At 40.5% G+C, this 23,552-nt stretch overlaps 1 protein-coding gene across 2 annotated transcripts in view; it reads left to right on the top strand.

The window, feature by feature from the left end:
- Window positions 1-415: 415 nt before the first annotated feature.
- Window positions 416-23,552, top strand: part of LOC126326538 (thyroid receptor-interacting protein 11-like) — a 414,334-nt gene continuing 391,197 nt past the window's right edge. The window contains exon 1 of one of the 2 annotated variants that reach the window (XM_049995698.1): window positions 416-840. In XM_049995698.1, the coding sequence (XP_049851655.1) occupies window positions 747-840 (94 nt within the window). In that variant the 5' untranslated portion in view covers window positions 416-746. The remainder of the gene's footprint in view (window positions 841-23,552) is intronic. The other variant, XM_049995689.1, reaches the window with a different exon arrangement.

A 23,552-nucleotide genomic window follows, 5' to 3' on the forward strand; every position in this document is an offset into this window, starting at 1 on the left:
AAAACTAGGTACGTTTTCTACAGTCTTGGGGGATATTTAGATACATTTTATTGCTATGCTAGTTATAGCGGTACAATTAACTTCGAAATACAGTCTCATTTGTGTTTTGAACATGCATATACATGCTCACAACACACAATCTTTTCGCAGAACATTCATACAAGCCAGCCGCTTGGAAGCGCTGCAGTAGCAGTTGGGGGAAAATAATAATAATAAAAATGCGGCAGTTTTGCTACTTAAGTGATTTAACTACTGGCTTTAACTATAGGAACCATGTCCACTGAAGGGAAAAAAACAATAAGTAAATAATGGAAAAGCAACTAGTAACGTAGCAAGAGCTCACGTTAGTTTAAAACGTGAAGCTGAATTTCAAAATGTTGCGTTTAGGAGCTTCTGAAGAGAGTATGTACCATTTACTGCTGTACACTAACACGATCCTGTACTGTTCACATTTCGCGTACTGAAAGCAGTGCACTCTTAACTCATTTGTTTGTCCAGCTGTTGCTGACAGTGGTACCACAATTTTAGCAGTAACTATGTTTGCGAGTTGACAGCGAATTTCGTTTGTGTTTTGTTTACAGCGACAAACTATGCTGTTTTGAGTGTGTAGACAGCTCAGCTGTTTGACGTGTTGGCATTTTATGGGTGGCTAAATTACAGTTTTAAATTTTTGTCATACTAATGACAGTCATTCGCTTGACTCGAAAAGTTCACTAATTCTTTGTTGTTGCCCGTAAATACCTTTAATGTCGTGGTTCGGCGAAGGATTGTCAACGTTAAAAGGACAGCTACAGAATTTCACCAAGGAAGTTCTGTCTGATGGAGCTGAAGAAGCAAACGGTAAGAAACATTCCTAGCTGTGTTATTCCATAACATTTTACTTCAGCTCTTTAATGAAATTGGTGGTGCACCACTACCTTAAAAATTATCTTATCAAGCAATCCTTGTTACACTAATTTAATGCTGCTGCTGCAACATTTAAGATATCAGAGAGACGGACACAGTTACGTTGAGGTGTCACTGCTTTTGTGTGCATGAGGTGGGGACTATTCTAAACAGCAACTGCAAAAATAACGTACTATTTGTGTAGGCCCACATTTAAGTCTTTTTAATATTGTATGAATCCACAGTGATCTTGAAATGATCTTTTAATTGTAGCTTTGCTGTGATAGTTAGAAATATCCGCATCAACTTCAAAAATAGAAAGTAATAACTGTCAATGTCTGTGAGACACTGTAAGTGAAAGAATTGAAGCCATCATAGGAAAAGCAGGAAGTGTTATCACTTGTGTAGTTCTTTACAAGAGGTGAAGTATGATGTATGCAGGAAAGCAATTTTCTTTAAATTAACAGTACACACAAAACTGGGTGTTAAACATAGAGCTCAAGGGGCCATTTTCAGTTTTGTTTTTAAGGGATTACTTCTTCATCTCAAGAACACTTTCTTTGTTGTTGTCTTAGTAACATTCATCATGGTTTGAAAAAGTAACCCTACAGTACATGTTCTTGTTACTACCAAAACATATTCTGTAACAGATACTGTAGTTCTACTGAGTGTATTGGATTTTAGTGTGTACTGAAGCCTGTGAGCTGAGGGCTCAGTTTCCTATCACCAAACAGAGGAAATAGATGAGATTCTGACTAAGTTTTTCAGGTGGACTAAGAGAGGACACGAAAATGTGCTTTGAGCATGGTTGCATGTTTAGGCATCCTGAAGTCAGTATTTCAAACAGTCTGGAGGTAGTGTAAGGAACATAGTAACAAGACTATGGTCCGGGAGTCACTTGTGGGTGTTCTTAATGTGTGCAGTGATGAAGAGCAAAATTATGTTTTATATTTTAAGTTTATTATAAGTTATCTGGGGCGAATTGTGTTTAAACCATAAGGAAACTGTTTAGTACGGACCAGTCAAATAAGGCAGTGCAGTTGTTGAGGCACTGACCTCATATTTGGGACAATGGAGTTTGCTGTCTCCAACCATCCTAAATTATGTTTTCTGTGGTTTCCTTAAATCATTTCAGGCAAATGCTGGGATAATTTCCTGATCAAGGCCATAGCAGGCTACCTGCCTTATCCTCATAAAAGCAAACTTAGGCCTACACCGTGTGGTCAGAAACGATCTGAAAAGCTTGTAAGAGTGTTGCAGTGGAGGCTGTGGTCGGAAGTAATTCTTAAGAAAAATATTTGATTCATTGCACTGTTTCTGAGTTATTCAGCATTGAAGTTAGCCAATCAAGTCCCCCACTTGCAAATTCAAGCTGCCTGCCAGGCAGGTGTTATTACCAAGTGTGTACATTTGATTTCCTTAAACTGTGCAACCATAGCTTTTGCTTACCTTACGTAAATTTATCACTTCCAAAAAACGCACGTTTTAACTGGTAATGAACATTTCAACAAGCAGTAACTCGCTGACCCACAGATGTCTATGCATTACTGTATTTTGGTGCATGTAAGAGCTTGAGTTTGAGTGTGCAGTGACTTAATTGGCTAACTTCAATGCTATATACCTCAGAAATGGTCATGTTGAATCTCATTCTTGACAACTATTTCTCAAGACAACTTCCCCTGCAACGCCCTAACAAGTTTTTCCAACTGTTTCTGATAAAATAGAAAGGAACTTCCACATGGTAAAAATATATTAAAAACAAAGATTCCAAGACTTACCAAGCGGGAAAGCGCCGGTAGATAGGCACAATAAATAAAACACACATACACACACACACAGAATTTCTAGCTTTCGCAACCGATGGTTTCTTCTTCAGGAAAGAGGGAAGGAGAGGATGTGGGTTTTAAGCGAGAGGGTAAGGAGTCATTCCAATCCCATGAGCGGAAAGACTTCCCTTAGGGGGAAAAAAGGACAGGTGTACACTCGCGCACACACACACTCATATCTATCTGCACATACACAGACAGTGACAAATGTCTGCTTGTGTCTGTGTATGTGCGGATAGATATGAGTGTGTGTCTGCGAGTGTACACCTGTCCTTTTTTCCCCCTAAGGGAAGTCTTTCCGCTCCCGGGGTTGGAATGACTCCTTACCCTCTCCCTTAAAACCCACATCCTTTCGTCTTTCCTTCTCCTTCCCTCTTTCCTGAAGAAGCAACCGTCGGTTGCGAAAGCTAGAAATTCTGTGTGTGTGTGTGTGTGTGTGTGTGTGTTCGTGTGTTTTATTTATTGTGCCTATCTACCGGCGCTTTCCCGCTTGGTAATAGTGTGTGTGTGTGTGTGTGTGTGTGTGTGTGTGTGAGCAAAAATGATTCACTACACACTAAAAATTCAAAGTTACGAGAACAAATTAGACATATATAATTTGTAGCATTCTTTAAGCACAAGATGAATACACTTAATAAGATAAATGATGTTGAACTCTAACATGACAATACTTGCAAAATGGATGGTAGTAGATTCAAATCATTGATCGCTAAAATCAGTGAATTATTCCTACAAATTGCTGAAAATGCACCTGTAGGATTGGAAAAAGACCTTCAAAAGTAAATCTGTTAGGATTAGTTTGGCAGGCCTTGTGTACTTGAACATTACATGTCAGTTGTGTGAATACAACAGTAACAGAGATTATAATAAGTCTTTATGTCTGTAGAGAATTGTGAGACAGCCTATCTGAACATGCTGAAACACATGTGTTCAATGAAGAAGTCATTCCTGCCTACATTTATTGAATTAAAAGAAGAATATTAAAAATGTGTTACAACTAGTATTGCCACACTGTTTTGCAGAAAGTTAGTGTCCATAATTATTATTTCAGCTGAGCAGTATGCAGCTAATCAATGAATCATGGATGTTAAAAGTCCTGGTAAAATTTTTTTAAACTATAAATCACAAATTTTTTGTTCCAGATTTCAATTTCTACCAAAGAAAAGTCCATCTTTGATCCAGCACTGATAAAAATGTAGAACTGCAAGTCTCATAAAATCTCTGGTGGCAAGGCTGCAGACACTGTAGGAATTACTGATTAGTTCTCAGTTGTGCTGCACCACTCCTTCAGGAAAGACCAAAGCACTGTCCACAAATATTGTTGGAAAACGTCTGTGCTGATCAGATCATCTCTGTCAGTCATAATTGGTTTCAGAAACAGGTCCTGGTGATAACTTTGCTCTCATATCAGGCTGAGGCTGAAGGTTGGGTGTTACTGTAAAAATGTTTACTAGTTTGGCCCTGTCTTAAGGCACTGTTATAGTCTTGCCATTTAGTAACAGGTCGAGTGTTCTGTCTCCTCTTTTCAGTATTTGGTGTGGACCAAAATATGATGGCTGTAGTGCTGATTGGACACTATCTGCCCATAAAATCACAGACTTCAACTTTGAAAGTCCTTTGGATAAAGGTAGGTGTGGAACCATGCCTGAAGGCTGGTTGTGGGTGAGTATGAGCAGTGCGGTCACGTGAGTGTACACCAGAATCTGATAGGTTGGTGTTTGATGACTGCGTGGCAATCAGATAGACACATTCGCTAGGCAGTTGCGGTTATTTGCAATAAAGCTGGTGAAACCGTGAGTTTGACCTTGTGTCATATGAAGGCCGAATAGAACAATGGGAAAAGCACTAGTTCAGTGAATCATGCTGCACCTCAAAGCAGCCCTGAGTGTACGATGCAATTACTTGATCATACCACTGCTATCTGGATTATAGCTTGTGGTCCGATGATGGTTGGTAAAAAAGAATTTACCCAATTGGTGAAATAACTCTGATTCAAACTCCCAACCATGGCCTGATGTCATATGAAGAGGACAGCCAAAGTGGATAACACAGTTCAAAATGAAAGCTATGACAAACATTACTGCTGTAATGTCTGTGACTGGTATCACTTCTGGTGTGAAGTGGTCTGTCATTTCAGTAAATAGCATTTCCCATCAGAGTGTGGCAGTGGATGAATCACATTTATGTATATTTGAGCGAAATGCGCATGGGTGGATTTACATGGTACGCTACTTGGAAGTGTTGGCTGGCAAGGCATGTATAGACCCACTCAAGGCAATTCTTTTTCAACACCAGGGCAGACAAAATGCTTTGCAATCAACCGGGTCAGTGCACTGACTCCAGGGTGTCTAAGGTTGTTCAAACTATTGAAGGCATGGCATCAAAATTGACCTGGAAAGAACAATTGAGTCTTTCTAGTGGAGATGTCACAATACAGTTGACGACAGATCTGGGAATGTCAATGAGTCACAGTTGTAAGTCAGTGGAGGCATCATCCAATTATTTTTCCAGCTCTACTTTAGTTTTTTGCACCTTAGAAAGCTTTGCAAAATCTGAGATGCTGATGACAAGATCAAAACAGTGCATGGCAACATTATTTAGTCTGGATACATGGTGAATGTTGCTAGTAAATTGTGAAATAAATTCCAATTAATTGTACCGGCACTGTCATTATTGTTTTGGCAGAACGTGTAGAGAGGTGGCTTGTGGACTTTGAATATAATGAACTCTCTGGCTTCCAACTGAGGATTAAAGTACCGGAGTCCTTCATCCACTAACAACAGTTTATGTTCATAAGCGTCCCAACTGTGCTGTGAGGAGGAGATATTATGTGAAAAATATGTGAGTAGCAGCTATGTACCATGAACTTGTTCTTGCAACTCAGATCCAGTTGTGAGCTGATTGGCATTCACCACCAGAGGAAGTACTGCATCATGCTCAGGATGAGCAACCATTGCTGCATCAGCAAGGCTCTACTTCTCAACATCAAAAGCCATGTCCATTTCTTGTGCTCTCTGTACAGGGATACTGCTCTTTGTATTGGGACCTACAAGTGCAGTAGTCCATGTCTTCTGCAATGTCGTCATGAAGTAAATGTCAACAACAACAAAAAATCAACTTTCCAAGGGAACAGCATAGCTCTCTGATTGTCTCTGCCTGGCAGACTTGAGTGATAGCTCCCACATTTTCAGATAAGGTTTTCTATCCTGCTGAAGAAGTAGGATGTCCCAGGAATGTGACCTGCCAAAAACACACTTAGCTGGCCAGGTTGCTGACCACACCAAAATGCTCACAGCATTGGCTGAGTGCTGGTGATGTTGTTTTCGGCAGCAGAGAAGAAAAGATTGTCATGGAAGTAGGAGAAAATAGAGACAAGGCCTCGGAGAATGGAGTCCATGGACTGTTGTTTTGATTGTGCGGTATTATGTAAGCCAAAAATCAGAAAGAAACTCTTAGAAAGGCAAAACAATGTGACAGTGACTGTTTTTGAATACTTTCCTCTGCCACTGGGATCTGAGTAAGTGCCTTAACACAACCCAGAATGCCAAACACAGTGGTTCCACTGGGCACATCAATATATTCTCTGAAAAGTGTCTCTTGATGTTGTCCATGTATAGTCCAAACATTAATCATGTGATATTGGTCATCTTTTTTTGGAACTAAGTGGAAGACCAATGACCCAGCGGTGCTGGAGGACCAAATGATATCTTCACATAACATTGTGTTGAATGCTATTGCTACAGCTAAGCAGTTCTATGCAAGGCGTCAGGGATTGCATGAGACAGCAGACCAGATGTTTAAATTTATTGCAAAGTGCTGTGATGTACCTCTCATGATGTGGCAAGTTGCTACTGATCATTGGATATTGGTCTGGTAGTTCCATACACTTATCAAAATATTGAAGAAGTGTGACATGTAAACAGTAGCTTTATGACAATATCTTGTGACAGTAGCCTGGTGGATCTGCCCTCAAGACAGGATGAGCGGTAGATGCTAACATCTTCACACTGCTCCAGGTGGAAGGTCAGGTGGCCACTCTTTCAGCAAGTTCAGAGCAGGCACACAAGAGGAGGGATTTGCTAATAACTGGGAGCTTTAGTGTTAGGCATATTAAGGAGCGTCTTAGGGAAATAGTGTTCAGGGCTGGAAAGAAAGCCAGTGTATGCTCAGTATGTCTGCAGGGGAGCCTCATCCCAGATGTGGAGGAGGCCTTGCCTACAGCTATCAAGTGTGCAGCCATCTGCAAATTGAGGCTCATGTCTGCACCAATAACGCATGCTGCTTGAGTTCTGAGGCCATCCTCAGTTCATACAAGTGACTGGCAGAAGTGGTGGAGGCTGCTGGCCTTGCACATGGGGTGTGAGCAGTGGTTGCAGTTTTCAACATTATTCCCAGAGCTAATCGGGGTCCTTTGGTTTGGAGCTGAGTGGAGTTATCATGTGGAGAATTTTAGGACTTCTCTACCACAAAGGAGGAGCTGTTGAGGTAGCAGAATACTTGTGGGAGTGCACATGATGGGCAGACGGTAGTTTATGAGGTACTCTGATAAACACTCGGCAGTCTACATGCAGATAGCGAAATCAGACCGTTTAGAGTAAAGGTATTTCAACTGTCAAAATATAATCAGTAAATTGTTGAAGTATTCATAACAAAACTCCTGAATTTACTACATTTCTGGATATTTGTTGCACTCGGATTATTTTCAGGACAAAGAGCTGTCTGAAACCTGTCGTAGAAAGCTCTGAAATATTTAGTGAGTCATGGAACGTATTGTTGCAGAAGAATCTGAGTAGCACCGTGGTGTAGTGATTATGATACTAAACTGTTGCATGGAGGGTCGTGAGTTCAAAACTCACCTGGACTGTACAAATTTAATTACATATTTGGTTCGAGTACACTCTAGAAGTATACACAAATGTCAAGAAGCATTGTACTGGAATGTTCTGTAGCTGTCTATATACTGTATGTTTTCTGGCCAAAGGCAGTCACTCCGCGCTCTTGTATGTGCAAGTGCTGAATAAACCTTTGTTAAGTGAAGTTAATGTTCATCATTCATCTAATTACACCTTCTTCTATGTGACATTATTCTGGTGGAGACACTGGGTATTGGAACTTGTGATAGCACACATTATCGACGACACAGTGACTCCCATCAGGCCACAACGGAGCCGCCGTTTACATGGTGAGAAACCCGAGTTTGAGCCATAATCAGCAGATCGCTGTCTATCGGAGTCAGGAGAAGAAGACAAAGTTATGATGAGAGCAACTGTGTGCCACCACATGAGACATCTTTCTGGGTTCTCTGGTGACAATGGCCAAGATCCAAACAAGTGGCTGAAGGTATATGATTGTAAAGCCAAATTTAATAAATGGGATGACACCGTGTGTTTGGCCAACATATTTTTCTACTTGGAGGGCACTGTCAAGGAATGGTATGAGAACAACGAGGAGAAGTTCACAAGCTGGGAAGTATTCCAGGCGGAACTGCGCAAGTATTTCGGCGACACATGACGACAGAAGTGCAAGGCTGAAGATAAAATAAAGTGCAGGGCACAGCGTCTAGAAGAAACTACAGCACCCTGCATTCAAGACGTCTTGGAGCTGTGTAAAATAGTGGATCCTAGAATGGAGGAGGAAGATAAGGTTGCACATCTCATGCAGGGTGTTGCCGAAGACGTGTATCAAGCCCTACTCCTGAAGGAGGTTTCGATAGTAGACAACTTCATAAAATGGTGCCAGTATATCAAGACAATGCATCAAAAAAGAATTACATGCAAGAAGTTTGAACGGCCTCCAAATGTCGTATCAATGTCTGTGATGGAGGAAGCAACTGATTTCACAAGTGTTCTTCATCAGATACTGAGAGAGGAAGTTCAGAAGGCTCTTAGATTGCACGGCAAGCAAAAAACCAAGATGCTTCAAGAGGTCATAAGGGAGGAAGTGGAACAGACATTGAACCCAATCTCTTGCCTTTCATTTCCCTTTAAAACGGTGAAAAGTCGAGACCCAGGTGGAGTTACGTTCCTACAATGCCACATGAGGAACCTGTTTGGGCACCAAGGAAGACTGACATCTGGAGGACCCACTGTAACCAACCAGTATGTTTACACTGTGGACGACTGGAACATGTGGTGCACTGTTGTTGAGAAAGGTGGCAGATATTTGATGATGCCCACACCAGAAGACAGCAGATCGATCTTAGCCGATGCCAACTCCGGAACAATGAAGATGAACAAGAAGGTGTGGGTGAAGGACGACATAGGTCACCATCGCCGCAAGCTAGCCGCTGGAGAGACTTCTCCCCAGCATGCCGATCAGGCCTCCATTGCCGTTTAGAAGCTCATGCCAGTCACCTAGCCACCGCAAACTGGAGAACTAAAGGGTGCGACCTTCCTTGGTGGTGAGGCCGCCGAAGAGAAAAATCCTCCACTGTCGATCACTGAAAAATGATAGGAAACTACTTCGATATCCTCATGGATGGCCGACCAATCCAAGCTCTTGTGGACTCTCGAGCATCATAGTCAGTCATTTCGGAGAAGTACCATCGCCAGTTGCAGAAAGCCGTATTTGTCGACAGCCAAACATCTCTGCTGAAGGTGGCTAATGGGAAATATGTAAACCATACAGGAAGATGGACCATTCATGTGGGAATAAGTGGCCATACACAACCCTTAGAATTCATCATCTTACTAGAGTGTATTCGTGATGTCATTCTCGGATGGGACTTTATGAAAGCTTCTCGGGCAATTATAGATTGTGGTCGGTCGAAGATTATGCTAGACGAGATGAGATACTGTGGACAGGAAGATGCGCATCCAAGTGTGTGAAGATTATGTGTGCTGGATGAAGTGATGATTCCTGCAGTCAGTGCTAAAAAGGTAACTGTCACGTCTCATGCCATGCATCAACCCATGAATCTTCTAGTGGAGTGTAAAATAAGCATACCACTGAAGAATAACTTGGTCATCCCAGCCTCTGTCGTCTCGTTTAAGAACGGACTCGGTGAATTGTGTATAGTTAACTGTCACTGAGAACCACAGATCCTTCTAAGATGCATGTGTGTGGCAAATGCTGAGCCATTAATTGACGAACAGCCGAGCATCATAGAAACCTCCCATGTCGAGTCTGTGAGCGAAATTAGTGCTACCACTACGAGACGAGATCTTCTAGCTCACTATCACCAGATCTCATTAAGGAACAACAGAAGAAGCTACTTGCCATTCTTCATGAGTTCTCTGAATGCTTCAGTCCACAGGTGAAGAGCAAATTGGACAAATCGATGGTGAAGCACCGGATTAGCACTGGAGACCATCAACCAATAAGCCAGAGAGCATACCGTGTGTCAGCAATGGAATGTCAAATAATTCGTGATGAGGAAGAGAAAATGAAGAAGAATGACATCATTCAGCCTACACAGAGCCCATGGTTGTCACCAGTGGTCCTCGTAAGAAAGATGGATGGCAGTTGTTTGCTTTTGTGTTGATTACAGGAAGCTTAATAAGATAACTAAAAGGGACATTTACCCTCTTGCTCAAACTGACGATACACTAGATTGTATGAAGGGGGCTAAGTTTTTCTCAACCATGGACATGTACTCGGGGTCGAAGTAGATGAGGCTGATTGTGAGAGAACTGGATTCATCACCCCCTGAGAATCTGTATGAATTTGAGGTAATGCCATTTGGTTTATGTGATGCACCAGCAACTTTTGAACAGATGATGGATAATCTTCTAAGTCACTTGAAGTGGACAATGTGTCTTTGTTATTTAGATGACATTATAGTGTTCTTAAAGACATTTGATGAACATATAAAAAGACTGAGGCCCATTCTTAAGTGTCTCCAACAAGGCAGACTGAAACTTATTCCAAGAAAGTGTCTCTTTGGAGCAAAAGAAATCAAAATACTTGGACACCTTGAGTCCAACAAAGGTGTGCAGCCAGACCCACAAAAGGTGAGTTGTATAATGGAATTTCCTATTCCTAAAAGTATTAGAGGTGTGAGAAGCTTCCTCGTTTTATGTTCTTATTACCATCGTTTTATCAAAGACTGCTGTATCAAAGCCAGGCCACTCCAAGAGTTGTTAAAAGCTGATGCTAAATTTATCTGGGGTGCTGCTCAACAAGGTTCTTTTGATGTGTTGCGTAAAGCTCTGACAACTGACCCTTACTTGGTCTGTATGATGAGAGAGCAGCTACAGAACTACACACAGATGCCAGTGGGTATGGGATCAGTGCTGTTGTGCAAATTTCGGATGGAACAGAGGAGGTCATAACCTATACTTCTAGGGCACTTACAAAAGCTGAGAGAAACTACTCAACTACAGAAAGAGAATGTCTTGCTGTGATCAGGGCAATGTGCAAATTTTGAAGTATCTCTATGGAAGGCCATTCACCGTTATAGACTATCATTCACATTGTTGGTTGACAGGTCTTAAGGATCCAACAGCATGACTCGCCAGGTGGGCACTACGTCTTCAAGACTTTGTTGAAGATAGTGACTGTTTCGCTGCACTCCAGGATCTCTCTGCTGAGCAGAAGAAGGTCGCCAAGATATCTCAAATTATGCTTGCCTTAAATAGGCCAGAAGATGTGAAAGGCCAATTTAAGGTAGTTAATGGATTACTTTGCAAGAAAAACTTTTATCCATTTGGAAAAAGGTGACGACCAGTGATTCCTAAATACATGCGCTTAGATGTTCTACAGAAATTCCATGACACACCTGAGGCTGGACATCCAGGATGTATTAAGACATACACTAGAATTTGCAAGAGATTTTTCTGTCCAGGCTTATTTAGGAGTGTCCGTCACTATGTATCGCATTCTCAAGAGTGCAAGAGGAGAAAGGCGGCTCCTCAGAAACCACCTGGCCAACTCATACCAATTCCAACATCCGAAACGCCTTTCCAGCATGTTGAGCTTGATCTCGTCGGACCATTTCCAACATCTGCTAGTGGCAATAGATGGATTATTGTTTGCACTGATTATCTGACACACTATGCCATTACAAAAGCTGTGAAAACAGCTGAAGCATCTGAGGTAGCCAAAATCATCGTGGAAGACACTGTATTAAAACACGGTGCCCCAAGGTTGTTAATTACGGACCGAGGTGGTGCAACATTACTCATCACATGACAACTGCCTACCATCCACAAACTAATGGGCTTACTGAAGACCTTAATAAGACCTTGGCCAACATGTTATCAATGTTCGTCAATGTTGAGCAGAGCAACCGGAATGAAGTGCTACCTTTCGTGACGTTTGCCTACAACACTGCCAAACAAGACACCACAAGATTTATGCCATTTTTCCTGGTGCATGGGTGTGAGGCGAATATGATGATGGACACTGTGTTTCCATTACATCCTGATGACATGGATGATGACTACATCAGCCAAGTATTAACCAGAGTTGAGGAAACTTGACAGTTAGCTCCACTCCGAACACTGCAGGCTCAAGAAAATGATCGCTGAAGGTATGATGCAAGCCACCGCCCTGTTGTCTACCAGCCTGGTGACATCGTCTGGATCTTCACTCCTGTTCGGAAGGTTGATCTCTCTGAGAAGCTCCTCAGTTGCTACTTTGGACCTTACAAGGTTGTAATACAGTTGTCTGATGTTACATATGAAGTTGAAGATTTCGACCCCGACACAAGATGACAGTAGATCAGAGATATGCTGCATGTCCTTCGAATGAAGTCCAGAAGGATCCTGCAATCCAGGGTAAATTTGAAGCTCCAGCAACAGGCAACAAGTTGAAAGGTGATGAAGAGCATAGTGGCAAAATAAGTTCTAAGAAGATCACTGCCAGGGCGAGAATCAATCAGCAGGAGTCAGAGTATGCAGGACCGATGACTCATTCCCGGACTGGGAGGACCTAACACCGAGACGCTGTTCTCCTAAGGAGGGAGCAATGTCACAGAAGTAGCTGAGTAGCACCGTGGTGTAGTGGTTATGATACTAAACTGTTGTATGGAAGGTCGTGAGTTCAAAACTCAACTGGACTGTACAATTTTACTTTCAAACTTCGGTTCAAGTACATTCAAGAAGTATCCACAGATGTCAAGAAGCATTGTACTGGAAGGTTCTGTAGCTGTATATATACTGTATGTGGTCTGGTTGGAGGCAGTTCGCTCCACGCTCTTGTATGTGCAAGTGCTGAATAAACTTTTGTTAAGTGAAGTTAGTGTTTGTCATTCATCTAATTCATGACAGAGCAGATGACACAGGAGAGGGAGTGCTCATTACAGCCAACAAAAATATTGTCTCTATTAAGTATAATTTGAATGTGATTGTGAAGCTGTCTGGATGCATGCAATATGTCTACATGAAATCAAGCTAATTGTTGGGTATTTTTACCAGCCACCTGGTTCCGTCATGATAGTCTTACAGTTATTCAAAGAATGTCTGTGCTTAGTAGAACAGAAATACCCATATCATGCAATATTAGCTGGAGGCAACTTCAACCTACTGATTACAGACCAGGATGTGTATGGATGCACTGTGGGGATTACTGACAGGCAGTTTTGTGAAGTATTTTTGAACAACATGGTGATAACAGAGTTCATTGTTGAAAATGACAGATTATAACAGCAGACATACAGACCACAGTGCAACAAATCACTTACCAATTCAATGCTGTACAACACCAACCAGTGAGTATGGAGGCCATCCAGTACCACTATTTCACTATAGGTACCATATCCACCATCTTACCAGTGTGCCTCTGCTTGTTCCACATCATGAAACAAAGAGATATTAGTATGAGCTCAGAAACATCAACATTGCATACTAAACTCTTCTAGAAAGATCGTCTGGATTGATGAGTTGTGGGGTGCCTACATACATGCTGTTGCCAATATACAAGTACATCAAAGACCACATTAAGTGGTGCATCTCACTTGCAAATATAACACCATTTGTACAAGTAGCAGAGATATTTTGATGTGACAGTGTTTACTTAGGTACTTAGGTTGAAGTGCCCCCCCCCCCCCCCCCCCCCCCCCCCCCCCCCGATATGTCTGTCGTCAATCTCCCTGGCAAATAATACAAAATTGTGGCAGATGATGATCTGTTTCAGTACTTTCAATGATAACCGGGAAGCCATCATATGACTGGAAATAACTAGCATACATCACAAATGGTGTGTTCTAGAAACAACTTTACAAAGGAGTTGGAACACCTACAATCTGTTTGAAAGGAAAATGGGTATTATTCTTACGGAGTTTACGCAGTTTTAAGAAGGAGTAAATATGAAAAGTCACAAAATAAAGAAGATAAGGGGCTATTCCAGCCCAGGGCATTTCTCATACATGTTGGCAATATTTCATCAAAATTAAGTGGAATCCTGAAAAAGAATTATGCCAAAGTAATTTCCTAGTCATATACAAAGAGCTGTACTCTTCTCATCTTGGTAAAGAACCATGTGAGCCTGCCGAAAAACTAGAGTCTTAAAAATAACATGTCAATATGGATGAGCCTGATGTGACCAGACCACACTCACAACACAGTAAAAGTGTGTGGAACACACACGCACACTACCCTTGTGCACCTGAGGAAGTCAACCATAGCTGAAAACTGTATTACCATGGGACATTCAAGGACAAGGTGTGAAAAATCTTGGTTGTTTTGAGATCCTTTTCGGATCTGAATATTAAGGAATCTATGTAGATACATTTAGCTGAAGACCTTATTAATTGGAATGGCAGTTTTCAGCTGGATAAGGTGTGAACCCAGTCATTACTGTAATTTTTTCACAGGACAAAATTATGTACCTAGTGCTATGTCAATGGGCAATTGATTGTGGAGAGAGATACTGGCAGAAGTAAACCAATGAGGGTGGGTCATGGGTTTCGCTTGAGTAGTTCATTCAGTAGAGCAATTTTCCATGAAAGGCCAAGGTACCAGGTTCAAATTCCAATCTGGCACACTCTCATCACAAAGTCTTAATTTTCAGTTTGATTATTGAGCTTTAACTCTTTGGTCATGCAGTTCGACAGGGGAAATGCATTGATTAGCATTGTTATACATGTGCCTCGAATGCAGCAGACTTCAACAGAGGGAAGTCATCCAGACAATATGTATGTGTGTGTGTGTGTGTGTGTGTGTGTGTGTGTGTGTGTGTGTGTGTGTGTGTACTGCCACATCAATTTTTGTTATAAACTCAGTGATGATAAATTGTGGTTTCCAGTTCTAAAATCAGCTAAATATGGCTGCTACATTGTTGCCTGAAACACCGCAACAAGAAGTGAACAACACCTAGCTGCAACTCAGAAAATCCTTGAAATATTCATAAGGCCAGGAAAACTTCAAGATAAACAATACAATAATGTTCTGTTTCATTATGTGCACCCATATGTTCACTTACACATGATACGTGCCAGTATCCAATTCACTTATTCATGAGTGTTTTTTTTTTTGGTTCCTTTCCTTATTCTTCAAAATATTTGTCACAAAATGTTAGTGAACAGTGATTGTCTTCTAATACTTACTGTTTCAATGAAGACACAGTGTGGTTATGCTCAGAATCTGTTTTGTGCCTTAGCAACAAGTGGCTGATGGACTGTTCAGTGTAGCCACAGTATATTGTACTAGAATGACAGATATGAATTAGCAATAACATTTGAATTCAAAGGTTAGTCTCCATGTCCATCTTATGCAACTGACCATTGTACAACAGTTTTGCAGCTACTACTATGAGTAACTAGATTTCTTCTTGTTGTTATGTGAGTAAGAAAATTTGATTTAGATGAGAACAGTGTGTTAGGCACATGGATGCATAGTCTCAACATAAAAATGCAGATATATCAATATTTAGGTTGCAAACCCCTACCTAAAGTAGCTCACAGGCACAAAGGTACCAACTCTTTCAGAGGTCAGGTTATTTACCACCACACAACACCTGTGTTGGCATCTCTTACAGTTGGATGCCAACTGAACTAACTTAATTTCTTTTATAATGCCTAAGTTGGAAGAAGGTGATAGCAGAGTTAATAGTGCATATTTAGTTACAGTTCAGCCAAAGAAATGAAATCTGAGAAAATAATAGAGAAGTCCCTATCAGATCTCAGCATAACTTAAACAGGAGTATACAGTCAGTCACAATAAAACTGCTAATAAACTTGAGATATGCACAAAGCTAGATAATATCAAATTTGCTCTCTCCACTCTTTCTTGAATTAGCACACACAGTTACTCACAAGGTTACAAAACCAAAAACTGTTAACACTGTCCATGTCTGAAGACATACTACTAAAATCTGACTACCAGCCCAGGAAAGCCATGAAACAGCAAAGTTGAAAGTGGTGAATGACTGATTCCTTACTTAATAACTGGATGAGCCAACCATACTAAAATATTGTACCTAACTGGGTAGACAGTCAAACAAAACACAGATCTTAAGTACAAAATAAAAATAAATAAAAACCCTTGCCATGTGCATCTTATCGTCACTTAAAGTTGAGGTAGGTCTGCTAAAATGTGGCTCCTTACCTCTTGTCATGATATAAAATATACTTAGTTATATTGTGGCAAACTGTAATCAGTATGCCAAAGTATAGTGAGCTGATGAGTCTTAAAGACTGAGAAGGAAGCCAAGTGTCATGGGGCTGTATCCTATTCAAACATGTGCTGAACAGACTTCATCACATCTAACTGACTGGAAGGAGATGTACCACAGTCTTACAGTCACTTTTATTGATGACGACTAGTCATCGATAAAAACCAGCCACTCTTCCTCACATAGACGCACTACAGAACTATGGAGCAATGACATTATAACACACCAAGGGATAAGATGTTGGATCACTAGGTAGGTTATGTGCTTCCTAAGCCACGGTATCCATTACCTCATTTTCACAAATTCCCGTACGTCCCAGTGCCCAGCTGAATGACACCTCTTTCCCCTGTCTTTGTGGCTGGAGGAGTGCATCCTGGATATTCGTGAAGTTTAATCTGCTTGATATGTGTGTTGTATGGATTGCAGAGAACTGAGAGAATCTGAGCAGAGGAGGAATTTTAACCACTGATCTCACATCATCAAATCCACAGTTTTCAGAATTGCATAAAATTCAGCATGAGGAGATGTTCTAAAGATGTGGTTGGGAGAACTTATGGAGCAGACAATATTGTCTCAGTGTTTGGACCCATGAGTATGGTGCACATTGAAAGTGTTGAAAGTTCTTTTCTTACAAGCGTTGTCATGAATGAATAGTTCGTTGTTCTTCGTCAAGTCTAAAACTGTACTGGGCTTCAACAACAACCGGGGTGATGGTTTGCTCCAACCTCACTTCTGTACGCTAAAGAAAGATACACACAGATCTGTTAAATGCTGATGTGCTTGGATACTGAACAGTTTTGTCACTCATGGGTGACGAGTTGTGTGAATGTTAATTGATGCCAGTGATATTGTTTAGACATAAAGCAGTTTTGTTGATCAGGTAAAGTGGCTCATCTGCCTTTGCACATAAGTTCAGTTTAGAATTTGTTCTATGAGCTCCTGTGGTCAGTCTGAAGTCTGGAATTTTTAAGCCTTTTGGTCATATTGAGCCATAAACCAAGCAACCATAGTCTAGATGAACAGGTACAAAACCTTTATAAAATCTTAGAAAGAAGGATGGCTGCCCTCCTTCCTTTTTCCCCTATTCTTTCCATTCATACACTTAATAATAATAATAATAATAGTAATAATAATAATGGGAAGCACTTTAAGTCTGAGTCTTATTTTTAATTCCCATTAGTGGATTGTCCAAATCAGTTTATTATCAAATAAGATGCCCAGGAACCTCACTGAATCCTTAAACTGTGTAACAGTTTTCTACAGTCTTGGATCAAGTGAATTAAAAAGAGAATGATCAGGAATAAAGTCATCACGGACTGTTTTTTTCAGAAGAGAAATTAAAATCTGTTCTAGTAGTCCATTCTTCCAGTCTCTTGTCAATTGTAATTGATGAGACAGTGACTGGGACTAGAAATGGTGCAGAAAGTGAAGAAATTGTCTGCAGATATGGAGCAGTTCACAGACTACGTCACTGGTGACTATTTACTGTTGATTACAGTTGCAGAAAAACTCATTCCTAAAACATTCTTCTTAAGTGTACTGTTAACTTACAGAAACTTATCAGAGAGAATATTCCTGACTCTGTATCTAAACTGACATTCAGTGATCAGCAACCACTGAAAAATGAGGACACAACCATAGAAACACTTTCATGCAATTGACAGGTGATACTGCATCTCCACTCTAGTGAAACAGACATGCCACAGAATTAATGAACTATCTAAACAATTTGTTTTCAATGCGAACTTTGTCAAATATAGGCATCATAAAAATAAAAACCTGGCATGCTGTGAGAACTTTGATTCCATAATAATTTTCAGGTCACTCTTCAAGCCAAGGTAAAGTTATATTTTATATGAATTACTTCTAGAATGAATTAGAGAATATCATGTAGACATCTGCATGGAAAATAGGGAAAGCCAGTTATATATAGTTTGTCTGTAAAGAGAAGAGTGAGGAGCACTTACCTGAGAGAAACTGCCCTTTCCTGGAAGAATACTGTGCCAGCTGTGCGCTTGACTAGGTAATAATTTTCTGTTCAGCAGTTCATTGAAGTATTTGGTGACTGAAGTAGTTACTGTTTCTGTACTGTTCTTGCATCATAGTAGTTACTACTTTCTGTATTCCATATAGTGTTCACACATTCAGTGAAAAGCAAATGCTCCTTTGCTGTTTGTACACAGTATATCTGATTTCAAAGGCATGCTGTGAAGGGTCAGTATAACCTTGTGGAAGTGCTTGTAGGTGCTCCTCGTGATGTAGCTTTTTCCAACTAACATTTCACTTCACAAATTCAATACTGGGAATAAGAAGAATCTGTATGAAGCTTTAAATGCCTTTATTTTGATCTATAAAAGTTTTTTGTTATTCAAGAACAAACATTTTAAATACAGTAACTTTCCAGCAATCATAAAAAAAGTTCGATGGCTAAGTACATTTTAAGTGAAGCTTTATGGTCTTATTGGTAGCAAACTCCTTACACTCCTTTAGCTGGTTTCTTACCAGAATGTGTTGACATATAGTGTGTTGATAATATCTCACAATATGAGTGCTTTCAGTCTCTAAATTTTCTGCATCGCACATGGAAGTAAGTGCTCGATCTGGGGGTTGGCAGGCAGCATTCTGATTAACAAGAGAATCTCCAGTCTTCATGTCCTTCACTGATTTATTTTTCTTTTAATTCTGCTTGGCTTTAATAGCATAGACATTAATTGCTATACTGTAAACAATGAAAGATACAAGATGGAATGTAACAATGCCAGAGAAGGAAAGTTGCTACTCACCATATATCGGAGATGCTGAGTTGCGATAGGCACAACAAAAAGATTCCTACAATTATGGCTTTTGGCCATTAAGGCCTTTGTCAGCAGCAGACACACACACACACACACACACACACACACACACACACACACACACACACACACACATATTTTCTGGATGACATCCCTCTGTTGAAGTCTGCTGCATTCGAGGCACACCAGCACATGTATAACAATGCTAATCGATGCATTTCCCCTGTCGAACTGCATGACCAAAGAGTTAAAGCTCAATAATCAAACTGAAAATTAAGACTTTGTGATGAGAGTGTGCCAGATTGGAATTTGAACCTGGTACCTTGGCCTTTCATGGAAAATTGCTCTACTGAATGAACTACTCAAGCGAAACCCATGACCCACCCTCATTGGTTTACTTCTGCCAGTATCTCTCTCCACAATCAATTGCCCATTGACATAGCACTAGGTACATAATTTTGTCCTGTGAAAAAATTACAGTAATGACTGGGTTCACACCTTATCCAGCTGAAAACTGCCATTCCAATGAATAAGGTGGAATATAACAATGTTGCTATACCTTAGTAATTATAAAATACTGTAAAACATTTTGCAACACTCTTTTGTTTTGCATACTTTGTATCTTTTTTGACCAAAAACCTCTTTCCCCATACTCATCTTCTCTAGGAAAGTGCTGCATACAGTCACCGATGTAATGGAGGTAAAAGTGAACCAGCATTCTCAGTGCAGTTCACTGGAGCTTGTAGTGTCTCTAGTTATGGGACATTACAGCCTGTGTACAATGTGTTCAGTTTGTTAGCACACTACAAAGGGCCTTTTAAAGCTTGGACTGTGCATGAATTGTCACTTTATGGCAGGAAGGGTTGTCTGCACGGGAAGTTGTCCAATAAATTAGCAAATACCGAAACATTGTTATTAAAGAATTCAGCTGCTCTCGTGAGAAATGTAATATTGAAGATATGCCTCAGAATGGTCATCCACCACCAACAACAATAGCTGATGACCCCTACTTCCAAATTATGGCTCATAGGAACCTCAAGGAGAACACAACCTTACTGTGCACTGCCGCTTTGAGACAACTGAGTGGGCTTTGTCGACCCGTACAGTATGAAACCATCTCCACAAAATCAATTTAGACCCTTAGGCATCCATTGCAAACAACATGCACTATGATGCATGAAGAAGATGAGAAAGGATCACCTGTGATGGAATCTGGACAAGTGTGGGATTTGTCTAGTACTTGATGATTGTTGTTGAAAAGTGTTGAGGCATCAAAGCACAAATAGACATCTCAGGCATGCAGTTCTTCAGGTTTCAGCTGGGAAGTAGGTCAATCATGTTTCAGACCTGTACCCTGTACAGATGTTCGATGTCTTGTATTATTATTGAAGATTTTTTGAGAGGGCTGAGTCCTTCAAAAAGCTTCTGTCCAATGCTACAGTCAATATTATGACAATGTGTTGATCTTTCAAGATGATTATGCATGAGCGCACCAAGTTCAGTCAGTGAACACCTTCCTTGAAGAAGCTGAAGTCAATTGAATGAAATGACCTGCAGTATTTGTTGGCATGACCCCAATTTAGTATGCTGGAGACTACCTGAAACTTGAACTGCATCATTGCAGGAACCTTACTCATACACTGGATGATCTTTGGAGGTCCTGTGTTAAGAGTGGGACAGGCTGCAACAGTACTTTCTCAACCTCCTTGGGAACAGTATTCCAAGGAGGTTCCAGTCAGGTCACAATGCATGTAATGGAGCAGCACATTATTGTATGTTACCCAACAGTAGATTTTTGATGTTACGGGTGTGCAAAAATGTGAATTTTTGAACAGACTGGCTTTACTTCGTAATTGTTTTGTCTTTATTATATTAAAATTTCTTTGTAGTTTCATAACTCTTATTCTTTCATTCCTCTTCCACTTGAATCTAAGCTTGTACATTTTCATAGATATGCAGGTGGTCCAAAATAATTGTCAAGTGACATACATTGTCATGTCTACTACTCCTCCCTACAAGTGGGTCTGTTTCATTCAAGAATCTGAGTGACTTGCCCTTCCTTTCTAACCTTCCACCATATACCCATCTCTCCTCCCTGATGAAGGAACTATTATTTCTGAAAGCTGGATGCAATGTCTTTCTTGCTTTTATATGTGTCTGGTCACAATATAGATGAATGATCTAGTTGACAATGTTGTGTACTCCATGAGGCTGTTTGGAGATGATGCAGTAGAAGATGGTAGCAATGGGGAAGGCTGTTAGCAAACTGTAGGGAGACCTGCAGAGAACTGATGAATGGTGTACAGACTGACACTTGATCCTGAGCCTAAATAAATGTGACATTAATATGAATACATAGGAGTACAACCACACTGTTGGTGACAAACTGTTGTAATCAGTAACCACTGTAAAATACCTAGGAGTAATCATTTGAAGTGACCTTAAATGAAATTGCCATATAACACAAACGGTAGGAAAAGCAGATGCCAGATTGAGGTACTTAGGAGGAATGTTAAGGAAATGTAATTCATCCTTGAAGTAAATAGCTTCAAAAATTCCATAACATTTGTAATTTCGCACAAGTGATATGCTGGAGTGAAATGCAGTTGGCATCCCTGTACACACCTGTGTTTACTGTTTAACTGCTGGAAGTTTCATTGTTGTGTGTCTGTTAGTTATTGTTCAGTTCTGCATTGAGTAGAATGTTGTATCACACAGTTTGCAGATTTCGAGATGGCACAGAGTTAGAGGAGCAACGAACCTGCATTAAATTTTTTGTAAAACTTAAGAAAACCTGTATAGAGACACACCAAATGATGCAGGGAGACTAAGGTGATGTGTGCTTAAGCCATACCTTGGTGTTATGAATGGTTCACACTTAAAAATGGCCGGACGGAAGTTAAAGATGACCCAGTTCAGGACACCCTTCGACGTCTACTGACAGTGCTCATGTCATTGTGCACACCAATCAAAGACTGACTGACTGAGAGATTGTAGAAAAATGTAATATTTCAATTGAATCAGGTCATAAAATAATGTCACAGCATCTTGAAATGCATTGTGTTGCCACCAAGTTCGTCCCATGGTTCATGAGTCAAGACCAGAAAGACCTTCGCCTCACAATCTGTGAAGAGCTTTTGGATCATGCAAATGAGAACAAGATGTTTCTTGAGAGAATTGTGACTGGTGATGAGATGTGGATCTACGGTTATGATGTTGAGACCAAGGTTCAATCTTCACAGTGGGTTTGGAAAGATTCTCCAAGATCAAAAAAATCTTGTCAGGTCAGATCAAATGTCAAAAGTCATGCTGCTACTTTTCTTTGATTTTAAAGGATTACTTCATCATGAATTCGTGCTACAGGGACAAACTGTTAATCAATGGCACTATTGGGATGTGTTGCGATACCTGCAAGAAATTGTGAGAGGGAAAGGCCTGAAATTTGGTTTGACAATTCATGACTCTTTCATCATCATAATGCACCCACATATTCATCTCTGTCGGTGCGTGACTACTGCACAGAAATCAGTGTGCTGCCTCATCCTCCATACTCTCCAGGCTTTGCCCCTGTGGACTTTTTTTTTATTTCTAAAATTAAAAACCCCATTGAAAGGATGAAGATTTGCAATGATAGACGAGATAAAAGAAAATTCACAGATGGCACTTCGTGCAATCCAGAAAGAGGCATACCAAGACTGCTTCTAGAACTGGAAACGGCAGTGGGAGCTGTGTATCAGTTGTGGAGGAGAGTATTTTGAAGGAGACCATGCACAATAAATAAAATTCTGTGGACAAACTTCTCAAATTTTTTTAACAGACCTTATATTTTATCAGGCTGAGATCCATTCGAGCTTGGGTTAATTGAATACAGGGGGACACGATCCAGTGAAGAGCAGTGTGTTTCATCAGGGGATCATTTAGTCAGTGCAAAAGGATTATGGAGATGCTCAACAAACTGCAGTGGAAGATGCCATAAGAGAGGCTTTGTGCATCATGGAGTGGTTTACTATTGAAATTCCAAGAGGGTTCTTTCTAGGAGGATTCGGACATCATATTACTTCCCCCTACATATGTCTTGAAAATGACCGCAATGGAAAAATTCAAGGAATTGGAGCTAATATATAGATCTACTGACAATCATTCTTCCGACACACCATTCTCAAATGGAACAGAGAAGGAGGATGATCAGGTAGTGATATCAGTAGTACCCTCTCCCATACGTTGTCAGGTGGCTCATGTGGTAGAATTGTGGATGTAGTTAGTGCACATTTCACCTCCTCAAAGTAAGTTCTGCCCAACCTTTCTGTCTCCTACTTTATTCATTTTCTTTGTTGAATTTTACTGTGTTAGAACTAATATTAAGTTGCCATTAACAACTGTGGACACAAATTGTAGAGGAGTAGGTTTTGATGAGATTAAGATTAGATTCACTGTCCGTTCCATAAACCCAAAGTGAGGAGAACTTGGAGAATGGGAAACATATCAGGAAACA

Source organism: Schistocerca gregaria, chromosome 2 (assembly GCF_023897955.1).
Source record: "Schistocerca gregaria isolate iqSchGreg1 chromosome 2, iqSchGreg1.2, whole genome shotgun sequence".
In the NCBI taxonomy this organism is placed as follows: domain Eukaryota; kingdom Metazoa; phylum Arthropoda; class Insecta; order Orthoptera; family Acrididae; genus Schistocerca; species Schistocerca gregaria.